The sequence below is a fragment of the Heterocephalus glaber genome, unplaced genomic scaffold (assembly GCF_053883595.1).
Source record: "Heterocephalus glaber isolate CG9 unplaced genomic scaffold, H.glaber_assembly_v1.0 deba00001497, whole genome shotgun sequence".
Classification (NCBI taxonomy): domain Eukaryota; kingdom Metazoa; phylum Chordata; class Mammalia; order Rodentia; family Bathyergidae; genus Heterocephalus; species Heterocephalus glaber.
This window is the reverse complement of record NW_028258320.1, coordinates 16221732-16245129: the sequence shown is the minus strand read 5'-3', so window position 1 is coordinate 16245129 and position 23398 is coordinate 16221732. Positions and strand designations below refer to the sequence as shown.

General features: G+C 56.3%; 2 protein-coding genes across 12 annotated transcripts in view; one reads left to right on the top strand and one right to left on the bottom strand.

Moving 5' to 3' along the window:
* Cdh23 (cadherin related 23) overlaps positions 1-23398 on the top strand; it is a 369425-nt gene that overhangs the window by 309202 nt on the left and 36825 nt on the right. The gene's annotated exons all lie outside the window — the stretch shown is intronic.
* On the bottom strand, positions 94-21531 carry Vsir (V-set immunoregulatory receptor). Of its 4 annotated transcripts, none has more exons than XM_021259586.2 (7): positions 21328-21531; positions 11623-12051; positions 10988-11044; positions 5743-5850; positions 2267-2294; positions 1235-1431; positions 94-880 (listed from the first exon to the last, which is right to left on the bottom strand). In XM_021259586.2, the coding sequence occupies exons 1-7, from the start codon at positions 21407-21409 to the stop codon at positions 357-359; spliced, it is 1425 nt and encodes a 474-aa protein (XP_021115245.2). In that variant the 5' UTR covers positions 21410-21531; the 3' UTR covers positions 94-356. The 4 variants fall into 4 exon arrangements, with proteins under 4 accessions (XP_021115245.2, XP_004846281.2, XP_021115244.2 ...); XM_004846224.4 differs by having other exon boundaries at positions 94-1083; positions 21328-21530; XM_021259585.2 differs by having other exon boundaries at positions 11623-12054; positions 21328-21495.

Sequence of the window (23398 nt, the reverse complement as noted above, 5' to 3'; positions counted from 1 at the left end):
AGGAGGTGCAGGGGTTCCCAGGCCTCTGCACATCACATCAGAACCAGAGGAGAGGGGCAGATCTGGTCCCTCCAATTCATTTGCCAGCTTGCATCTGTTGCCCGTGTAGTTTTTAATAGCACACCCTTTTAGCACTTGGAAGTGTCCTGGAATGGACAAGACATTATGCAGTCACCCTTGCTATTGCCCACACCGAGCCCTGGAGCAGGGGATAGGGAGGGAGGGACCTCTCCTCTCACCTTCCCAGCAGGCCCCACCCACCTCCCTCTGCACCCTCTGCAGTGGGTGGCACAATCTCTGGCCTGGCTTCAAGTTGCCCAAGATGCCAGTTGGCTCACAGTGGGCCACTGTCCCCACTATGTACTTCCTGCTTCAGGGCCTCTGGACACTGAACTCTGGGGACCGGAATGCAGGCAGTGGGAGCCCCAGATGCACAACCTGTTGACAGATCCACAAAGACTGCTAGAGAAAGGCAGCTCAAGGAGCTCCCATGGTGGGGGACTGGCAGGCCCAGCCTCAGAGGCCCCATGGGTACAAAGAGTGTGGCCAACAGAGAAGCCTCCCTGGTGGGGACAGGGCAGCCAGGCCAATCCCAGTGGGCAAGAATCTCTCCACATGCGGTCCCATGTCTCATGCTTGGGAGGGTGGCACTGGAGGGCCTGCCCAGTGCCTTCCTTGTCCTGTCTGTGCTGCCAGGTCCCAGGACTCCTGTCCCAGAGAGAGAGGCTGCTGTAGAGCTGGAAATCTGGAGACTTCTTAGGCTGAAGGTCATTTGGCATCTGTAGCTGGTGAAGTTCTGGTCCTAAGGGGATTGAGCACCCCAGCATCCTTGGGACAGGGGTGAGCGATCCAGCATCTTCTCCCTTCCCCCTTGTAGCATCTAGAAGGTAGAAAATCCAGGCAGCTGGGGTAAAGCAGAGTCTGGGCTCAGTGCAGGAGGATGGAGGCCAAGTGAAGGCCGAGGCCAAGGGAGCCAGTCACAGGGCCGGCCCTGGCTCAAATGCCCTAGATCCAGCCAGCATTGCCCACTGTCCCCCAAGCTGGCTTAGATGACCTCAGAATGTGGGGAGTCAGGGACTGGCTCTGCAAAAGGAAGGAGAGGCAAAGTAAGCAGGAGGTTCTCTGCCCCTTAACCCTCAACCCTGCACCATGAGTCTGTGACGACTTCCCAAGGAGAGTGGCCTGCAGACCTTGGGGTCATGACCTTACAGGTCAGGGTTGCAGAAATACTCACCCAGGGATGGAAAGAAGACGTCCCCAGGGCCTGGAGGAGACAGAGGAGTGTTGGGCTCAGACAGCAGGTGCCGCCCAGACTCGGAAGGCTGTCGCTGGGCCATGTAGGTCAGAGGGGGCCTGACCTTGGCCTCGGGCATCCCCTGGGGAGGTGCAGAGGCCTCAAAGCTGGGGTTTTCAATTCCCTGGGGGATGGCACTAGAGAGCCAGAAAGGAAGGTCACTTGTGCTGCCAGGATGGGGTACAGCTTCTGCCCTCCCGCCTTCCCTCTCTCCCCCTTTTCTCCTCCAGTCCCCTCATCCCAGCAGGAGAAAGGTGTGAGCTGCACTCTGTCCCCTCCCTGAGCTCAGGGCACCAGGACAGCCACCAGACTGGCTGCCTTTCCTCCCTCGGTCTTACCATCTGCACACATCAGAGGCAAACACCAGCCTCAGAGGCTAGAGCCAAGGGTAATGGCATTTGGGGCGAGTGTCCCTAGAGCTCTCTGAGCTGAGTGCATGGGTTCTCTTCTCTTCCCACTTGAGAAGGGGGGAACCTGTGAAGGACCCCTCAACTCTGAGATTCTGGCAGGATGGCTAGCAATATTTCCTTTGACCCATGTCTTAGAAATCATCCTTTTCAAGGGCCGGAGATTTAGCCCAGTGGTTTCGCCGCCTGCTGCGCAAGCACAAGGACCCGAGTTCGATCCCCAGTACCAAAGGAAAAAAAAAAAAAGAAATCATCCTTTTCAAATAGAGGAGTTCTGGGCTCCCTGCTGCCAGACAGAGGCCGAGGTCTGGGTGTGGCTTGTTCCTGAGCTCTTCCTGCAGCCAGCTGCCAGCCCAGAGTGGAGATGCCCTTCAGCATCTGCCCCCCTGCCTGGAGGCCCTTTGGGGAGGAGCCACCCCTCCGGCTGGGGCTGGGCTTGCTGGGCCCCCTTTAAGTGTTTCAGTATCTGCCCATCCAAACCCAGCGGCCGGTGCTGGTGGCTGAGCAGGGCCCCTGCCGCACAGAAATATACCCTCACTGCCATGTAAGTCTCTGTGGGCCTTACCTGTCCATCCGAACCAGCTCCTGGGCACCTAAGGACAGACAGAGAAGCCGATCACAGGAAGGTTTCCTGGCCCCTGCTAGCAGAGGCCCCTCCGGGAGCAGAACCTGTCCAGCAGGCCCTGCCCGGACAGGGACTCCACTGCAGATGGCCACTGGCAAGTGGCCCACTTTGTGAATAAATGAAACTCAGTTTCTATTTTCCAAGTGTACATAATAAGCCAAAGGCGGTCCACACTTTCTCCCATGGCTCACATAACACAGACAGACCCTCAGCATCTGCAATCAACCCGAGGCAGGGCTCCTGAATTGCTAAGTGTGGTTTTCTGTTTGGACACTTGCCCCATTCCAGACTTCAGCCATGACTTAAGGGTGGGGTGTTCAAGGTCATTTCCTAGAGGGTCCTCTCCGCCTCATCCTCCATGCTGCCTAATAGAGCTGACATCTCTCAAGGGGCCTTAGGGAACCAAGCTTAGAGGTCACTTCCCAGCTGTCACACTCTTTCCACTCCTCATTCATACCAGGGTGGCCTTGCCTGCCCCTTGGGGTTCCCCACCCCCCAAACTGGCCACCAGCCAGATGCAGGGGCCCCCAACTTCCCTCTTTCTTGCAGCTCCCAAGTCTTCCTCCTGCAGACCCTGCTCACTTTAAGGAGCTTCGCTGCAGAGGGCAGATGGGGAAATGGAGTGGGGGAGGGGCACTGTGAAACTCGTACTCGGGGAAGTTACACCAAGTTCCTAAAATCTACTAGAACTGTGGCCCCTGTTTACAGGGGCTGCTCTGTGTCAGGCTTCATGCGGTGTGCAACATGTGTTTGTTCACCTCAGCCTCTCCACCACTGTCTGGGGTCCCACTTTGGAGCTGGAGAAACTGAGTCACAATCTAAAGTCGGAGTGCCTCCCTCCATGCCCCCAGCTCCTTATTTTCCTTTTGCCCCGAGTGTGGCCCATTCCTGAGCATCTCTCCAGGCCAGGATCCCAGCACCTTCCTGCCAGAGCACACTGCACACCTCTCTGACCTGCCACCCTGGAACTAGTCTCGGGGATCTTTCTGTTCCCGAGCCCCAGGGGCAGCTGCTTCTCTAGAACCTGCTGGAGAGAGATGGCCCCAGGCTTCCCTCCCTCTCCATTTTGCACATGGTATCTCTTGCATTTCATGTCTCTGTCCCTAAGACTGAAATCAGATAACAATCTTTTATCCTTTTTAAATTCTCTTTTGGAGGAGGAGAGGGGACTGACCCCAAAAGCATTTTTACAAGAAGATAATTGATTGCTCCCACTCTGTTACTGCACATACTACATGAGGGACGAGGGTCTGAGAAGTGGCTGGTGGCTCCAGAACAGTGTCACTCAGAGTTCCAGGGACACACGGAACACAGGGCAAGATGCACCCCTAATTGCGCTGCACCCACACACACCTCTCAGTCCAGTTCTATGTCTTCCTGGGGCCAGACTGGGACTCTCCCAGGAGCCCAGGGAGCCATCACTTAGCCTGAAGGTGTCGTGCTGCTGGAGTAGGACCCACCCTGCCCCCATGTCCTCAGGACACCCTCTAGCGTTCTCAGCCAGGGCTGTCCCCTCTGGCTGTGCTTCCTTCACCATCCCCTTTCCCCACAAGAGCCATTGGTGGAGCAGGGACTAGGAAGGAGCAGAGGATACACACACACACACACACACACACACACACACACACACACACACGCACACATCCTCCACCCAGTACGTGTTTGTTTTCCAGTTCCTGTTCCCTGTTCTGACCACATGACCAGGCAGTGCTGTGGTCTGGAGTGAAGTGCACAGAAACCACCTCTGGCTCTGGGAGCTGGGGGGCAGGGGGCTCGTGCCCTGCCAGCCTTGGAAGAGCAGCAGCTCTTGGCAACCCTGGTGTTGGGCACTTGACTTGCTCTTCTGCTCTCACCCCAACACCTGCCCCCCTGCCACCTTCAGGACTCCTGTGGGTGGGCTCTGGGGTATGTGAGGGGAATAGGGCAGCTCTGAGAGCAAGGGGAAAGCAGCCGCAAGCCCCAAGGACCCACTGTGGGGCTGTAGCCTGGGCTTCAGGAGGGAAGTAGCGTGGATAGAAGTCAAGGAAATCAGGGGTGCCCGGGGGACAGCAGTCCTCCCTTGGTGCCCCCACACAGCCAGGCAGAGGCCAGGGGCCAAGGAAGGAGCCCCCAGGGCATAGGGCTCAGCCTCCTGCCCTCAGCAGACTCAGGCTCCCAGGTGGGGTCAGAGGAGGGGTACTATCACCCAGAAGGAGGGTGTGAAAGGTGTTTGTGGCCAGGATTTTGAGCCCTGGCTTCACCACTTATTTTCTGTATGGTTTCATGTTTTGTTTTTGTTTTTGTTTTTTGGTACCAGGGATCAAACTTGGGACCTTGCGCTTACGAGGCAGGTGGCAGAACCACTGAGCTAAATCCCTGGCCCTTTGTTTTGTTTTCTTGAGACAGGGTCTCGTTATATAGTTTAGGCCAGTCTTGAACTGACTGTGTAGCCCAGGCTGGCCTCAAGCTTGCAGCAGTCCTCCTGCCTCAACCTCCCAAGTGCTGGGATTACAGGAGTCCACCACCATGCTGGGCTGCTGTATGGTTTCTCAGGCGTGTTATAAAATGTCTCTGAGCCTCAGTGTACTCATCTGTAAAAGGGGATAATGGTAGAACCAAATGCTGGGGGTTGTGCTGAGTTCTAAGTAAGTGAATGCATGTGACCAGCTTGGGATAGAGCCTGGCATAGCAACCCCATCCACTAGGGCTTGGTGGCCAGTGAGCATTGTTGTTACATGGTGACACTGGATCCCCCAGACAGAGAAAGGGTGGGAAGCTGGCAGGTGGAGTTATGTAACATTCAGTTAGTTATTAGCTTGCTAATTTTAAAAAAGGGCTGAACAAAGTTATCTCTAAGATCCCTCCCACTTCTGATATGCCAAAAGTTATTTTTAATTTTTTTCTTTTTTGAGACAGCATCTCACTCACTGTGTAGTTCAAGCTAGCCTTGAACTCACTATGTAGCCCAGACTGGCCTTGAATTCAGTTATCCTCCTGCCTCAGCCTCCCAAGTCTGGCATTTCAGACATGAGCCTATACACCTGGCCAAAAATCATGTTTTTGTCCCAGTACTTGCTACCAATTACAAAACAAACACACCCACACATGAAAGCAGGCCCCCAAAGGATCTCGGAGGGGCAGCATTTTTATAAACCAATGTGAGCTGTTCCTATTACAACATGTGATCATTCATTCAACAGGTACTTTTTATTGATTGAGCACCAAGCCAGCATTGCCTGGGACCCAAAATGGTTGGCAGGCACTCAAGCCTGGTCCCTCTTCTCACTCCTTGAAGGGAACATAGTGAGGAGCAGAGACGCAGTGCCTGCCAGGTGCCTTTGCTGACCCAGGGGCTAGGCAGAGCAGGTTACATTTGCATGCTCACTCACACACACACACACACACACACACACACAGCACAGCTCACAGATACTCACGGCGGTGTGAGGCCACTTGCCTCTGCTTGTAGACCAGGAGCAGGATGAGGGGCAGGCAGAGGATTCCCACGATGCAGGCACCCGTGGCCAGGGCTGCAGCTGTGATGTCTGTAAGAGCAGAGAAGCAGCCAGGATGAGGCCCCATTCCTGCTGCTCCTGCTGCAGGGGGGAAACTGAGGCCCAGAGAGGAGAGGCCAGACAGCTGGGGACCCACCTTCACTGAGGGACCTGCCACCAGACCCTCAAGGGACCTGCAGATGCGCAGAAGGTCTGGGGAGCCCCGTGCTTCCCCAGGGGGCCCCAGAGCACAGAGAAGCCAGATCTGTGACTTGCAGCTGCAGCAGCCCCAGGGAGGAGAGCGCAGCCTCCTCACTCCACACCCAAGTGACAGCTGGACAAGCCAGGGCCACAGGTTATCCCCTAAAAAGGAAGCAGACTCTTCACAGAAACTAGGCCACAGAGTTCAAGGTCAGAGGATGAAAATGTCTTACAACTAGACAGCGGTGATGATTGTACAGCATTGAGAAGCTGATTCAATCACATGCCACTGAGTGGCACACTCACTTAGAGATAGTTCAATGGACATTTATGTCATGTATTCATATATTTTACCTCAATAAAAAATAAACAGTCCCAGCCAACCCCATGAGACCTGTAGATCTGGGCCCCTAGAAACCACAGAAGTCATGGAGGAAAAACACTTAGAACAGCAAACTAGAGAAATGTTCGCCTTTGTTTGCCACTTTTAATTTTTGTTGTTTTGAGATAGGCTCACTATGTAGTTCACACTAGCCTTGAGCTCACTATATCACCCACGCTGACCTTGAATTCACAGCGATCCTCCTGCCCCACGTGCTGAGTGCTGAGATTACAAGTATGCACCATCGGGCCTGGTGACATTTTTAAAGTTTAAATTACAAAAAAGTACAAGTGAAAAAAATATTCAAAAGTCTCCTTCTTTGCCTCCTCTCGGGGCCGCTCCAGGAGATCACAGATGTCCAGTCTGTCCCATGTCCATCCAGACCCATCCCCTGCATTTCTAGCAGATGTGAACCATCTGCCAACTGTGGTTCCCACTGGATGGGCCGAGTGTGGACATCCCTCTCTGTGGGCACAGAGCCACCTCACCCTGCTCAGGGCTTCATCACACACATCTTAGCCTGACCAAGCGAAGCATCCCCTCCCGGCTTCCTTCCCCACATGACTGATGAGGTAGCAGTGAACTCCTTACGTGGCATCCCTGCCCACTCAGGCAAACGCTTCAGGCCATAAATCCCTAGCACTCGAAGTGCTGGGCCAAAGAGCACAGTGTGGGTTCTCTTTTAGGCTATTGCTAAATTGCCCTCAGAAATGGTTATACCACTTCCAGGTCCCAGCAGAATGGGGGTTTGATTTATTTCAGTCCATCTGCTGACTCTAGGGCTTTAGCTGGGAACAGAAGAGCTTTTGGAACCACAACCAGGGTAGACGAATTTCCTTCCCAATTTAAGCCCATCTCTGGGCCAAAAGACAGCTGGGATACCTTGTCACCCTGTCAGCTTTGCCCCAGAGAGCTTTTTGGATAGGGTGGGCCAGGGTCTAAATGTTGCTTTTGTACTTTGGGAAGAAAGGCCATTTTTATCTAGTTGTATGGCGAAACAACCTGGTGGTATAAACAACTTGCAGGGGGTTTCTTCACATGGCAGAAGAGAACAAACAGTTTTCAAGCACTTTAGAAGTCCCCATCAGTACAGGAACAGTTGCTGGGCTAATTACAAAGTGAGTTCCGCTCCACATTACAGCAGGTTCCCTGCAGGTCTTAGCAAGGCTGCATTTGAACGTGGAATATTGAAAGTAAAAACATTCTGTCACTCCGGTGCTTCGGTACTGCTAAACCTCATCAAAGACCTCACTGAGGGCGATATCTGAGGAGCTGGTGGCAGAGTACTGTTTTCTGGTCATCAAAACAGGTCTCTTCTGACTGTCACTATGCAACATTCAGTGCGGTTCTCCAGGTGCTCACTAATTCTGCCTGCCTAGGAGGCTCGGGCAGATCTCCCTGCTTGACTTGTGTCCCCTCCTTGGCAACCCCTCCAGAGGATCAAGACTGGGTTTTGCTCTGAGAGCCTGAGGTTTCCTTATAACTATGGCTGAGAGTTGCGGCTGGGGCAGGGAACAGGGCTTTGGAGACCTCAGCTGTCCTCTGAGACCATGGGCATTTCTGCAGAGTCCAGCCTGGCCACAGCTCTCCCCAGGCACGGCCAGGGCCTGGGCTGGCATTCCCTAGAGAGAGAGGGCCTGCTTGTTCACCATTCAGGCCAGGCTCATCCTGGGAAGGTGATCAGGCGCTGGAGGAGCCAGAGGCCAACACCAGCCTGGGAAGTGTGCCCAGCCTGCTCAGCTGGTCTTTGTCCAGGGCTGCCAGCTTCCCCGTAGGTACATGTGGAGGAAGGAGCTCCCTGTTAGGTCAGTGGGAAGGGGCAACAGAGATGGGCTGCCCAGCCCAGCCTGCTTCCCTGGCCCAGTGAAAAACCCTGAGCAACAGGGGCTGCCTGGGGACCAACTTTCCTGGCTTGCACCCTTGGGCCTTGGGCCTTTGGACTTTGACTTAATTGCCTAGCCTAGCTACTCTCCCGTGTCCCAAAGAGAATATTGAGAGACTTGGCTGAAGTTAGATAGACAAGGAAAACTCAACAAACTGCTTGGCTAGCAGCATTGTTCACGGATCGGGCACCAGGCTGCTGTGCAGCACAGTCTTAGAGCAAGCGGGGCCTGGGATCTTTCCAAAAGTGAGTGGCAGTGCACCCAGCATCCAGCTCTAAGGTCACACCGGTCACCAGGCAAATGGCTCTAGAACCGTTAGGAAACTGGACCATTTCCACTATCTGCTACCATCTACCTGCCATCCTGCCTTGGCACAGGGGAAGGGTGAATAGACTTAGAGGTCAGGGATAGAAGTCCACATCAAGAAGCAACAATAGCCCACACCTGCAGGCACCTACCATAAGCCAGGCCTGGCTCTCAGCGCTTCACGTGCAATAGATGCCTCCTGTGAGCCTCGTAAGCACCCTGCAAGGCAACCCTATTCGGATCATCAGCTCCCCTGACAGATGAGCAAAGTAAGGCACAGGGAGGGTCGGCAGCCTGGCTGCCATCGGGGCCTTGCTGTTAACCACTTCCCTGCACTGCTTCTCACTAGAACCCACTCACTAGAACCGGGGCCTTCGAGGACTTCATTTTCTTTATTAGTTGCCAACATGTCAAAATTGAGAGTTCCCATAAAGTCTAATTTCTGGCTTTCCTTGATAACTGAGTGGTGCCGGCAACCCTGGGCCCCCACCCTGATGCACAGCAGCTGGGACTGGCCTGGGGCACTCACAGAGGTCCCCATCCCTCACTACTGTCTCACCCACCAGCACCCTGGCCCTGGGCATGAAAGAGCCCCTTGGATAACACTCACTGCTGCCTCCTGGGTAGAAGAAAAGGGACGCACCTGCTCTGATGCCAGGTGGGGAAATGGTACCCAGAGGGTGGCCGTGCTGCCCAAAGCCCCAGGCCCCATCCCAAAGTGCGGCCAGGTTTTCTCACCTGGAACCAACTCTGCCCTAGTGCCAAGCATCTATGCTACCAGAACCAGGCATCTGGAAGGGGACATCTGAGGTCATCAAAGCCATGCCCTTGCTCTCACCTGGGGTGGCAGAAGCAAGCATGTCCCTTTGGTCCTCAAGGAGCCTCACTGGATAGCAGCTTAGGGAAGGAGGGGACAGAGGGAGGCTCCACAGCCCTGACGGGTGAAAATGTCAACACCCAAGGGCAGAGGAGCCGGCAGCGGAAGCCTGCTCATCCTGGTGGTTAAGTTCAAGGTTTCTCCCTGCCAGGGAGGGGCTCTAACCACCCTGGGACTTCCCAGTGCTCCCCTCCCCTGGATTCCTCCCCTAGAGTCGCCACATCCTCTCTGCTCTGTACCTGGTCTCTCCAGCATCATCCCCTTTGGCATCGCGTGTTTTTCTGTCCCCAGGACTGAAATCACATGGCTTATTTTCAAAGCCATGCTGACCCTAGGGGAGGCGGCTGGTCCTCGGGCAGGGTGTGCACTCTGTGATTCGGGTGGTCTGACATCCTTGGATCTAGAGCTGAGAGACCCGGAACGAATCCCTTCACCTGCCACAACCTGGGCTTCCCTGCCTGTGACACGGGGGCAGAGGTGGAGGTGACAGTCTGCGAGGGCCTTGGAGCCCTAAAAGATCAGAAGAAGAAGTGAGTCTGGCATTTGCTCAGAGCAAAGGTACCATGAGGAAGTGACCATTGTGCATGCCCACCAGCAGGGCTGCCCTGTCTCATAAATGCACGCGTGTGCACAAGTCATGAGCTGCTGCGTGGGAAGGAAGCAGCCTCGCAGAGGGAAGTGGGGACAGGTAGTGGCTTGTGCCAAGGGGACCCTCAAGCCCTGCAATGGCCTGGCTCAGGCTGAAGTGCATGCTCTGTGCCTGCTCCTGGACATTCTGTTCATTGTTTTGGAAAAGTGGGTAGTTGGAATAAAAAGTCAACACAGGCTTGACTGGGGGCTGCCAGTCGGCTGGCCCCATTCTGGCTCAGGCCCTCATGGGTGTCCCCTGGAGGCCAGGGACACAGCTGTCCCTCTGTATCTCAGGGCTCAGTAGGGGCTGGTCTGCACCAGATGCCTGATGGGTACCGGGCAGCTAGAAGGATGTGGAAGCCGGGGCCCTCTCCACTCAGAAGAGCAGGGCATCCCTAACACATGGCCTTGCTTGTTGTCCCCAGGCCACTGGGCATTCTCACCTGACCTGAGCACCCAGCCCTCCTCAGAGCCTTAGGGCCCCCTTCCCCTTAGAGCCCCTCTCGGGGCGGCAAACACTGGGTGACAGCACCTACTGTTCCATCCCTGTGCCCCATCTCCCCCAGAGCTGGAAAGAAGGAGAGGTGAGCAGAGCCAGGCAGGCCCACAGCCAGATCCCAGCTGTCCCCCTGGGCTGTGTGAGCTTGGGCAAGCTGCACCACCTCTCTGGGGCTCTGTTTCCACATCTGGAGAGTGCAGCTGGTGACGCCTGCTGCATAGAGGGAGCGGCCCCTTGGGGTCCGGAGCTGGAAGGCGAGTGGGCTTCTGGGGCTGTGGCCAAGGAGGAAGCAAAGGGGATGGGAGCAGCAAGGGTGGTGGCGGATCCCACATGTGGGGTGATGAGGTCAGAGGTTGGAAGGGGTCAAGGTCAAGGATGAGGACCCAGAGAGACAAGAGGATGGGACTTACTTTCACTGTCCTCGGGGGAGGACGGGTACGTGATGCATTTGGATGGTGCATCTTTGCCTGCGGGAGCAAAGAGAAGGCCCATTACGGGGTGTCAGGCCCAGCAGGCCAGGGACACTTGTCCAGGCCAGTGTCCCCCACCTGTGACAGGTACGCATGCTGCTGCCTGCCCAGCCATCAGGAGCGTGCACACATGTACACACACATGGTTGCATGCACACACACACAGCCTGGCATGTTCTCATCCCCGAGGTAAGTGGGGACCTGTGGCTCCCACAGCTCTGTGCAGCCCGCCAGGCCCATGTTCTCAGCAGGGCACACACATTCCCATGGAGAAGTTAGCCATCCCAACTCAGGCCCACACCCTGCACGGCCACCCGTGGTGTCATTAGTGGAGTCACACTCCCAGCCCGGGTCTGTGCACTGCTCAGTGAACGAGTCCCCTGGTCACAGTCGGGCCCACACACTCCCTCTCCATCACACCAGCAAACCACATGTCACACCTGCACACGGCCAGCCCTTCTCCCACGCACACACTCCAGAGCACCAGCGTCACCCATGCGGTCACACACTGTCCAGCACAGCGCCACACACAGTCTCAGAATCAGATAGCGTTAGGGGTCCCATGGGCACCTCACCTCTCTGCACCTGCAGCTCAATGGCCCCGTGGACCCTGTGCTCTGAGTGGTGGTGCCGCACCTCCACCACCAGACAGCAGTACAGGCCACCGTCCCACGAGGTCAGGTTGCTCATAGTGATGGAGAAGTTGCCATGGTGATCGGAGGCTGACTGCAGGCCATGGCTGTGGGCCAGGTCCTGGCTGGTGTTGGTGGCCTGGTGACCTCCGTGGTACAGGTGAAGGTCATGGAACGTGAGGTTGCGGATGGGCCGGCGCTCAGAGCACACCTGCACCTCGCCCCGCGTGCTGCGGTACCATGTCTTATAGAAGGTCACGTCGTGCCCTTTGGACACCGGGCCCAAGAGCCTGCAGGTGAGGGTGACATTCTGCCCCTCAGGACACACGTACAGGGAATATGGTGTGGCCACCTTGAAGGCTGCTACCAGACCTGCTTGGAGAAAGGAGAGTCTGTCACCTGCCTAGCATTCTCACAGCAGCAGGGACCTTGGCCTTGGCCACTCCCCAGCAGAGGGCCCTGGGCACTGGCAGAGCATGTGCACGTGAAAGGCTGGTCCCCTGGGAGCTGATGGCCTGCATTTGTAACCCTGTGGGCAAAGGGAAACCAGTGCCAGGCTTCAGGGCACTGGAGGAGGAGGGCAGTGGCCTTCTGGGGACAGTCAGGGCGCTGCCAGAAGGAGGAAGGGTTTCGACTTGATGGACAGATGGAGTTCAGCAAGTGGAGAGTGTCTCCAAGCAAGGTGGCAGGGAAGCTTGGGCTGCGGGGGACCCAAGGCACCAGAGGGACAGGGATGTTCCCAGGCCCCAGATCTCTCCTAACCTTAGAGCCATATCCTAGTTTTTCAGGATTTTTATTTTGTTTTGTTTCCTGATAAGCAAATGAAGCAATCCCCAGGTCCTCTTTTTTGTTTATTTTATTTTGAGACAGGGTCTATGTAGCCCACCCTCAAACTTGTGGCAATCCTCCTGCCTCAGCCTCCCAAGTGCTGGGATTACAGCCGTATGCCACCACAACTGCTCCTCCTGGTCCTCTTTAACCCATTCTTCCACCATTTCACCATGTTGAGCCTCCTAAAGCCTCAGAAAAGAGAACACTGGGGTGGAGCCCCTGCTCCTCTGGAGATGTGAGCCTGTTTCCTCCCCAGTGTGGTGGAAAGAACACAAGCTACAGCACAGGGTCCTGAGGACCAAGTGAGGGAAGGATGGGGGCAGGAGCACAAATCCCTGCTGCAGACACTCAGGGGACAGCTGTACATCTCAGGTCTTTATTTCATTGCCCTCTGGGGCCTCCAATAGCCAGGAGCATCACAGAGACCCAAGACCAGTGGTGCCGAACCTATAGCACGCATGTTATTTATTTTTGCTTTAAGACAGAATATGTTAATGTATGAGTTGTTTTTTCTAAACTAAAACCTCAGTATTCAGGTTGAATTGCAGTGTTGGCACTTTGTGATAAATAAATGGGCTTTGGGTTGCAATTTGGGCACTGGTCTCTAAAAGGTTCACCATCACTGCCCTAGAGTCTAGATAATGCTCCTTCCCTGCCCTCAGAGCCCAGGCCCCTCGGCAGCAGGCTGGGAATCAGCAGGAGAGCAGAAAGCCCAGTCAGAGGGAGGCAGCCTAGAGCTTCTGTAGTTGGACCAGGCTGCTCTGAGTCACTTAGACTCTGAGCTCAGAACCCTCACTGAAACCCAGAAATGAAAACATCTACCTGGTAGAACTGAATCAAAGATTAGTAATCATTTACACAAAATGTTCAGAAAGTGCCTTGCTAGGTAGGTGGTTGGTATTTGATACCTGAGAGCAACAGAGGTCTCTGATTCAGTCAGCAATTCAAGAAACATTTCCTAAGAGTGGGGGTGGGGGGAAAGAATGGAAAAGCCAGCTTCAAACTCTTTCTCACTAAGGTGTGAGTGACTGATAGCAGCTTGTATTCTAACCTTGGAGAGTATCAGGAGAGGCAAAGCCACAGCCCCAGAATGTCTGCAGGAGTGGGGTTTGAAAGTACCAGAGCCTCTCCTCACTCTGCACACGCAGGACAGGGAGCTGTGTCTGGGAGCCCCAGGTGTTTGGAAAGATATTGCCAAGGTGAGCAGATTTCAGAACTTCTTGGCAACATACCAGGAGCCTCTTCAGGCAGCAGCACAGGCCAGAGAGGGGAAGGTGGTGTGGCTGAAGCTACAGAGGATCTGAACTCAGAGCCTGAGTACTGGGCCTGTAGGCAAGCAGGATCTTGTCTGGTCTGTAGGAAAACAACGTGCTGTGCGCAGGGCTGAGGGTGCCCTCATTTAACTACATTGTCACACACTTCTAACAAGTGCACCAGCAAGGCACTATGTTCAGTCTCATTTCACTGATGAGGAAACCAAGGCCCAAGCCCCTCATTTTAAGGGTCACCAGTTCACCCTCAGCCTCAGTGTGGAGGGGATCCCCCCAGGGTCCCTGCAGAAGCCTGGCCGAGTAGGACAACCAGTCGTCCCCTGCTGCTCACCCTGTTCTCACCCCAAAGCAGGCTCAGTGCCCCAGACTACCTGGCAGTGCCCGGCTTTGCCTGTGCCAGCTGGACTTCCCTCCTTGTCATGGGCCCAGGCATGCCCCACATACAGGAAGTGGGGCTGAACCACAGTCCACCCAGAGGGAAGCCTGGCACATCTCCCAGCACCCACATGGCGCCTCCCACCAGCTCTCCTCCCAGCGCGCTTTTCCAAGTCCAGCTCCAACAGCGCATGCCCCATGTGCCCACACACCAGGGCTGTCAGGAGGGCGGGCTCGGCAGGGGCCAGGACTGCAGGCCTGGGCTGGGTGGAGGGGACAGGCAGTGGGGAGTGGAGGCAAAAGCAAGAAGCAGAGCACAGCCAGGCATGGTGGCATACTCCTGTGATCCCAGCACTGGAGAGGCTGAGGCAGGAGGATTGTTGTGAGTTCAAGGCCAGCCTGGGCTACATAGTGTGATCCTGTCTTAGAAAACCAAAACCAAAATGCAATAGAACACTGAGCCAAACTGGTGAGGGCAGAGCCACTAAGGAGGCAGAAGAGCGAACGGTGGGTGGCTGGGGGTCCAGACGAACAGGGAGGGGGTTTGGGGTTAGAGCCCCAGGCTGAGAGCTCTCTGAGCCCAAGCACTGGTGCCCTTGAACCCAGCCTACACCACAGCAGTGAGGAAGGGATCCTCAGCCCTGACCCACAGGGGAACACAGAGGAGCAAGATGTGGGGACAACAGGAAGGGGGCATTTCTCAATCCCCGCACCTCCCACACACACGCACACATGCTGCTGCTCACCACCCCACAGGGTCCCGCAGGACCTCTTCCCCTTTTAGAAAAAGAGAAGCTCCCCTGGGGGTGAGCAGGGGTGTGGGTTCAGTCTCCAGCAAGAGGGGCCAGAGAGGAGTAGGCTGGGGGTCCTCGCGGTCTGTTCCTGGCCATAAACATCTCTGCTCTCATGTCTGAGGGTCCAGCCGCAACAGGGCCCACGCCTGCGCACTGCGCACTCACATCAGCAAGGAAGCATCGCCCGGCTGGAATTATAATTATTTGGCAAGAGGATGTTGCTTATTGTCAGGAGCAGATCCTTTCGGACACCTGGGTCATTGTTGGAGCCAGGGAAAGTGGGTGGGGAGGAAGGGCTCTGGCTCCAGGGTGGCCAGGGGTGCAGGGGCCAGGAAGAGGACCCAGCACATGGCCATTGGCCCCTGTGCTTCTCTTGGGGCCCAACCCTGCTCCCACCTCAGCCCCTACCTGCCGCTGGGCAAGGGTGCAGGGGCACCCGCATGACAAATGCTAGGAACCAGGAAACTGTAGATCTCAGGACTGTAACTCCGGTTTGAACTGAGAGCTCCCTGGGCCCCAGGGCCCACTTAGCTCTGTGGCCTTGGGTCTGGTCCTCCCTTCATCTGCACTTAAGAGATGCCCCATAGGCGGGCACAGTGACACACACACCTGTAATCTCAGCCCTCTGGGAGGCTGAGGCAGGAAGATCACAAGTTCAAGCCAAGTTAAGGAGACCCTGTCTTAAAACAGAAAAAGGCCTGGGGATACAACTCAGTGTGAAGCCCCTGGGTTCAAATCCTAGTACCAGAGGGGAAGAGGGATCCCATGTTTTGAGGCCCCTGACAGCTCTGAAATGCTGTGCACAGGAGGAGAAGCTGTCATGACCACTTATTTGTCTCATTTAATTCTAAACCCCTCCCCATGTGGGTATTATCATCCGTTTTTTTGTTTTTTTGAGGCATGGTTTCACTATGTAGTTCAGGCTGGCCTTGAACTCACTAAGTTGTAGCCCAGGTTGGCCTCAAACTGGAGGCAATCCTCCTGCCTCAGCCTCTTGGGTACTGGGATTACAGGTGTTTGCCACCACTCCAGGCTTTCATCTGTGCTTTAAAGATCAAGAAACAGATTCGGAGAAGTCAAGCTACTGTCTCAGTGCCGCACAGCCTTCTGTGGCTAAGCTGAGATCCACACCTTAGAACAGGAAGTGCCTCCTCCCCACAGCGGGCATGGCTAACACTCAGCTCTCAGCTATTTAGAGAGAAGGAACTGACCCCGAGTTGACCCCTGTCTCAGACCAAAACAGAAAACATCATTCTTTCATTCCACAAATATTTAGCAAGGTTCTAACATGAGCCAGGCCGAAGGCAGAGCCTGGGGAGGGCAGAGGTCAGTAATTGCTTGGAATTTAGACCTGTGTCTGCAGCTTTGTAGCTGTGGTGCTTCAGCCATAGGCAGGGCGCAGCCTCTGGCCACATTTCTGCCCCCAGAGCAGGGGCAGAGGAGCTCACGCTTGGCTCGCCCTTTTTTGGATGTCAGTTTTCATGACCTCTGCCTCTTTCCACCCAGCAGGCCGTGGCGTGCACGGGATGGGTGTGTGAGAGAGTGGGTGGGTGTGGACAAGCGCTGTATTTTCCCTGACCAGGGTAAGCTTTGCCCCAGTTGCCAAGGCAACACCTAGCCTTGGGAGGTGGCCTGGGATCCCCACCCAAACAGTCTCTTCGAGTAAACAGCCCACGGTGCCCTGTGACCGCTGCTCTTGATGCAAAAGGCCTGGCCTGGGCCTCACAGGTGCCCCCAACAGACATGGGACCTGCTTCCAGCTCCCTGTCCCCAGCTTTGTCCAAGATGAGAGCACAGAGGGAAACAGAGGCAGGGCCCCTCAGGACCCAGTTGCTCTGAGAAAGGAAGTGCCCCGGGGCGCAGGCTGGGGCTGAGGCCAGCAAGTCTGCCCCGGGGAGCTGTCAGGCCAGCAAGGACAAAGGACATCTCAGATGTGTTTATTGATACCTGCCCCAGCAGGAAGTGGCCATTCACATGGACCATGGAGGACGGGAAGGGGAAGTGGGCTCTATGGGAGGAAGCGGCACTTCCAGCACCTTGGGAAAGCGTCCGTGAGGCGGGGACAGAGGCTCCTGGGAGGGCCTGGGCATTGGGCCAGAGGCCCTGGCCAGGGAAGCTTCTCTGAGTGAGTCCATCGAAGACTCGGGCCTCCCTACAAGGATTGTGCGCTGCAGCACGGCCAGCTCTAGCCAGCTCCCTTGGGACCCATTCAAGTCTCCTGTTCCCAGTGCAGAAGGCTCAGAGGCGGTGATGGTAGTAGCTGCTTTGTGCTGGGCATCGTTCTAAGCACTTTTGCATGGATAATTTCATCCCCCCCACTCCACCCCAAGAGGTAGGTGTTGGAACCATCTACATCTTACAGATGAGGAGGCCTGAGCACAGATAGCTTAAGGAGCTTGCCCAGAGCTTCACAGGCACCAGTAAGTGCCTGGTCAGGATTTGAACCCAGGCCACCAGAGGTCTGAGGCCATTTGACTGTTCTCAAGGGACTAGAGACAGCCGGGTACCAGCTGGAGGCCCCACCCCTCTCCCCAGAAGGACAGATGGATTGGCCAATGAGGGCCCAGCTTGCCCAGAGGCAGTGGCAGCGGCAACAGCTGTAACTTGGGTAGTTTTACTTTTGGTTTTACATTAAATAACATTGAATCATATAGAGAGAAGATTATTCCCTTTTCAATTCTCTCTCAGTCCTGATTACATCAAAGAGAAAGTCCCAGTTTGATGCCACTATGCCTCCAAAACATCTCTTGATCACTTGCTAATCTTTTCTTTTTTTATCAATATTCCTGCTGTATTATTTCGTAAAAGACAGCAGCAGGCTTCAGACTCAGCGCCTTCCCCAGGCTAAAATTTCCAACTAGAATTTAATACCCTTATTTGGTTTTCCAATTATGTACTTTAATGACTTTGATCTATTTATGGTAGGTGATACTAGCTTTCCACTTACGACGGTGATATAAACTTTCCTTTTGAAATTACTTACTCAAACAAAACAAAGAGTAGAGTTTAAAAGAAAAAAAAAAACAGTAGATACCATGATAGGCAGATAGGGCAGAAATCACAAAGGTAAAGAGCACAAGAGCTTGGGAAATACCTCTGTGGAATTACCCTTCAGAAGAGCTGTCGCCTGGCCAAGGCCCTGTCACCCAGCCTGCCCACTGCAAGTCAGAGAGGAAGCGAGTGTGTAGGGTCCTCGGGGAGGAACAGCAGAGCTGGGACTTGAGCCTGGTTCCTCTGGGAGACAGGATCCTGAGTAGAAGGGCAAAAGGAGCTGGACCTGCTCCATCCGTAGGAGAAGGATTTTATTTCTGAGTCACTGATGGGCAGGATGGTGGTCACTGCTTTGCTCTTGGGGGACGGCCAGCCACAGGCTGACCGTGGACACCGGGTGCAAGAAAGACCCCATCGAGACACACAAACCCTGGACCAGGCTGGCCAAGAAGTTGCAAGGTCCCCATCTCCTCGTTAAGAGGAGGACCTGCAGCACCGCCCTGCACCCTTCAGAGTATCCAGGCTTCTGGGGGCTGGGGTGATGGGACGCGACCCAGCCTGGAGAGTCCAGTCCTGTGCCCATGCCCTGGGCACTTCCCTGAAGGCAGCAAGGAGCTCAGACAGAAAGCCACTGGCATATGGTCCCCAGAAGCCAAGAAATAACCTGTGACTCTGCTTTCACCAAGATCAGGCTCCCCAGCTGTGCACACTGCCTCAGAGGGAGGCTACAGAGGTGAGGGACTTGCTCAAGGTCGCAGAGCAGTAAATGGCTGGTCTGGGATCTGAACTCAGATACAACTGACTCCTAAAGCCCAAACCAAGGGCTGTTCTGAAGCCTTGACATGCAGGATGCTGCCCCAGGGCCCTTGCTTCACCAGTCCCACCCAAGTGTCCCATTGGGAGGCCATGGCCATGCCAGAAATGCCAAAAATCCTTGGCATTAAAAGCCATGGCACTGACCCCTGGCTCGCCCTTGTCTGATGAGGCCAGGCTGGCCCTGATGCAACATCTAACCTAGAACCTGGGGCCCAAGCTGAGACACTGCCAACAGGCACATGGGCCCCAAAGACTCCTCCTTTCCTTTCTCCTGAGATGTCTAAGCTCCCACACGCTGCATATATGGACATGGCCCTTTTCAGCTCCCCTAAGGTGCACCCCTGCCTGGGCTATCCTCTCTCGGGGAGGTCAGGCCCCAGTGGGGCCCTTCCCAGCTTGGGGCAAACAGGACCAATCGGGTCAGCTCAGTGAGGGCCTTAGTATTCTTGGCTCCTGGGGATCCCCTGGCAGAGGGTAGATGCCTCTCTTGCCCACAGACTGGCTTCAGGCTGCTTCTCTGCTTCTGTCCACGCCAGCCCTGGTGGGGAGTGAGCCAGGGATTTCCTAAGATCTGACTGCTGTTGTGTCAGAGGCTTGCAGGTCTCCGTTACACAACAAGGTCCACAGGGGCGAGGGGGGGGGGGTCACCCTCCCTAGCCCCAGCACATCCTCAAGGGCATGAATGTGCTGGTCCCTGAGTTGGGACTTCTGAGTCAGCCTTGAGGACAGAAGACAGGTCCTGGGGAAGAAGAGGCTCTGGCACCCGCCAGGGCTGCTGAGGCCTGGCCCCCAAGGTGCCCCGCCACCCATCCCGTCCTCACTGGCTCCTGAGCACCTAACTCACCATGCCCTTGGTGCTGGCCTGCCCTGGCCACTCTATCTCGCCTTCCAGCCATAAAGGCTTTGACCTTGAATGACCATGCCCAGGGCATAGTGTGCCCAGGTTACAGTTAGTGCCCAGGACAGGGGAGTCTCCTGACTCCTTTCTGTGGAGGCAACTTGGAGCCCTAGCTAGCTGCCTGAGCCGGGCAGGGAGGGGATGGCCCTTTGACACCCTGCATAGCTTAGACGCCAAGACCTCCGGGAGGGAAGGCTCCTGGCTATGGAGGCAAAGTCAGCCAGGGCTTCTAGGCTCTCTTTGGACCTCTCTGCTACTGAAAGCTCTCCAAACTGCGCCTATCCCCTGCTTCTCTAGGACTCAGTTTCCCAAATTGGGGCTGCTGAACAGACAGCATCCCAGTCATGTGAGGGCAGGGAAGGGGCAAGAAAACAGGAAGGGCCTTGTCCAGTCACTTGGGTTGGGGGCCGGGTAGGTGGCCCCTGGTGGGTGGGGGCTGGGCCTTCCTTACTGCAGCTCCCCTCTGCTGCTTCTGAAAGCCTCAGGGCCAGACTGCCCCTTTGCCCTCCTCCACCCCACTCTCTCCTTCCTAGATGTCATCTTGGGGAGCCTCCAGCCCAGGGTTCAGGCAGCTCTGTCTGCTGGGTGTTGGGTCCCTCTTTATCAGAGGCCCAGGCCAGAGTCCCAGTGTGAGCTTTCAGGCTGCCTCAGATGCCCTGCTTATTTCTGGGGTGTCTGCCAGGTTCTTCTAGTCTCCTCCTCTCCCTCTCATCCCATCTTCCCCCTTCCTGCTCTTCTTCTGACCTGCCCATTGGGTCCCTCTGCCAAGCTTTCCATCTCTGACCTGCCTCCTCTGACTCCTCACATGACTCACACTTTCCCTGGGCCCTCCCTATGAGTTTGGATCCCAGGCTGCCTGCCAGACCCCTCTTCCCTGGAGATTCAGCCTCTTCAGCTCTGGACAGGCAAGAGCCAGAGGCTGGGCCTCGAGTACCCCCACCCCTGGGAGCCCCTGCGTCCTGGCCAGGATGCCATCCAGAGCTGTGACGGGGGACTTTAGCCTTGGCACCTCTCTGTGTGGAGATTCTGTTTGAGCTAAGGAAACTGAGGCTGCAGAGATGCCATGTTATCCGAGGACAGGAGGTGCATGGCTGGGCTGAGAGGGCCCCTCCTCCCCAGGGCCGCATGCCAGTCTGAGCTGCAGCCCCTTAGACGGCAGGAATACGCTGACCACTGGCTGTTGGACAGGGACCCAGTGGGGAGAGCTGCCCCCATCTGGGAGTGCACAGGGCCCACCCTGAGCCGCACCACCAAGGCTCAGCTGGAGCATCACCAGGGCACAAGGCACTGGCAGCGGGTACCACACCCCCTGTACCCAGACTGGAGCCCCAAAACCAGAGGGGCAGAGCAGTGCCACAGCTGTCACAGGTGGGGCACGGACACTGGCACATACCGGGCTGCACCCACCCTGTCCCTCCCCTGCCTCGAAGAAGCTACCTGTGCCCCAGGCTCTCTGAGCGAGGGAGGGTGGGACGGGCAGCCCTCAGGGGACGCCTTGTCAGTGGCCCTGTCAGCTGTCAGAGCGTAGAGTGCCCGGCGCCCAGCCCGGACACCTGTGCACGCTGCCCAGCAGCTCGAAGCCTCCGCGCTGTGGACGGAGCTCCCAGCTGGTGGCGGGGACCCCCAACCGCCGCCTCTCCGGGCGCACTGCCCAGTTGCCCGCGGACCTTACCTCTGGACGCGGCCAGGAAGAGAGTGAGGAGCAGGGGCCCCCAGCGCCGGCTGCCGGCCTCCGGGACCGCGGGGACGCTCATGTCGCCGTCGCCGTCGGACGGAGCGGGCGGCGGGTCGCAGGGGACCGGCGGGACGTGGCCGGCCAGGGCAGCCTCCGGAGCGAATGCGGAGCCAGCGCGGTGCGCGGCGGGGCGGAGGCTGGGGCCCTACGGCGCCCCCGGCCGGCCGCAGGAGGCACTGCGCCTGAGGTTGCGCAGGAGAGGAGGGAGCGGCGGGCCCCACAGATAGCGGGTTTGGGGCCCATGCGTAAGTGCTTTCTGCCCTCCCCAGCTCTTTCGTTATCCTTGCACAACCTAAGAAGCGGATCTACGTCGAACACAGCATCATTATCATACTGTGTATCTGTCCTCCGCCACCTGCCTTTGAGTAGACTGGGGGAAGGGGCTGTGCAGGCGTACTCCTGCCAGCCCAGGCCTGAATGAGGTAGAGAAATCTGACATTGGTAATGAGCTAAGCAAGCTGCAGTGGGCCTGACTGTAGACTCAGTGCTTGAGGCCCTTGTGAGTCTGCGCACAGATGCACACACACGTGGAACTGGCGTGTTGCCCAGCAGGCTGGCCATGCCCCTACACCAGGACGTGTGTGCAGCATCTGCTAGTGTGTCCTGCGGGGTCCCGTTGAGCTCCTCTGGCCCAGGCCCTGCTACCCCTTGGCTCAGCACCAGCTGTCCCTCCCCTGCATCCTGGACGGCCTCACACTCTCACTGTGGATGCATCTCAGGCCTGTGGCATCACCCAGGTGCCCACCATCATTTCCTACTCAAATTCTGGTCACCCCACAAGACCTCAAGTCCTTCCCTCCACGGTATCTCTAGCCCTCTTTTGAGGCCCTCAGTCCTTTCTGTCCACACCCTCGTTGGCTACCATACTGGCGGGATGCTCCAACCAACTGGTTCTTCTCTGGGCTCTTTTGTCCTTTCAAGCTTTTGGGGACTACACGCTCCTCCCCTCATGGTTCTGAGGCCCTACCATAAGCCAGGAATGAAGAGGCTGTTACTACCCTCTTAGCTGAGAGACTAAACCATTCAGTAAGAGCATATAGGACTCCCTGATGGAGTAGAGGAGGTGGCCGTAGTGGGGACAGGAGCCACAGGAGAGGGAGGGTACCCCTCCTGTCCCCAGTGTGCCCCAGCCCTGATTTGCTGGCCCCTTATGGATCTGGAGCTCTCCGGTGACCCCAGGCTGAAGACAGGCAGAGTCCAGCAGTGTCAGGAATCAGGCTGGTGGGACAGGTGGGAGCCAAAAATTGTGGATGCCCTATGAGTGTCCTGATCCATGTCACAAGCTCTCCCAGCCCTGGCTCTGGGGGAGGGAAGGCCACAGCCGAGGAAGAGGGTAACATGAAGAGGGCATCATGTTATTACTTGGTGACCTTGCACAGCCCTAGGCCCCCTAGAGCCAAAGAGGACACTGGGATGGGAGCCACAGGGTGGCCAAAACATAATCCAGGTGCTTGAGCACGATTCTGCCCTTGTGGCACTGCCTGGGTGCACTCCTGTACCCTTCCTGGTGGCAGAATATGTGTCCTCTTTCCATCCTTTGGCAGAGGTGCTGGGGGTCACCCCAGGGTGAGACCCGAGAGCACCTCCCTGTTCTTCTACTTCCTCCCGACACTGCCCAGCCCTGAGTCTCCTTGTAGGATTGCATCAGGTAAGACGTGCATTGCACAAGGTGTGGGCTGGTTCAGTAGCCTCAAGCCCTCTTTCCCCAAAGCCTGGGGCAGGGCAGGACACTCTGCAGAGAGGGCCTTCATGCCTGACCTCCTCCTCACTCAGAAGCCAGAGGGAGGCAGACCACACCCAGGCCTGGTCTCGATCAGGAGTGCTGCAGGGGCAGCTCTGAGGGAACCCCTCTTTTAGCCCCAGAAGCCTACATGATGGTCAGACGGGCTTTCTGGGAGCTGGGATGTGGCTTGGGAATGGTGGGAAATGTCGGTGCCCCTGCCCACCTCTCCCCAGGTGGTGCTCTTGTACTCTTGCTGGGGCCCCCAGGACTCAAGGCTGGGCCTCG

What these genes read in the sequence shown, in the direction of transcription:
- Vsir (XM_021259585.2), bottom strand. Translation starts at nt 21,409, where the DNA reads ATGAGCGTCCCCGCGGTCCCGGAGGCCGGCAGCCGGCGCTGGGGGCCC. An exon ending in CTCCCCCGAGGACAGTGAAA is followed by an intron (nt 5,851 to 10,987) that starts GTAAGTCCCATC and finishes CTGCTCTTACAG; the next exon opens with ACATCACAGCTGCAGCCCTG. An exon ending in CGTCTTCTTTCCATCCCTGG is followed by an intron (nt 881 to 1,234) that starts GTGAGTATTTCT and finishes TCTACCTTCTAG; the next exon opens with ATGCTACAAGGGGGAAGGGA.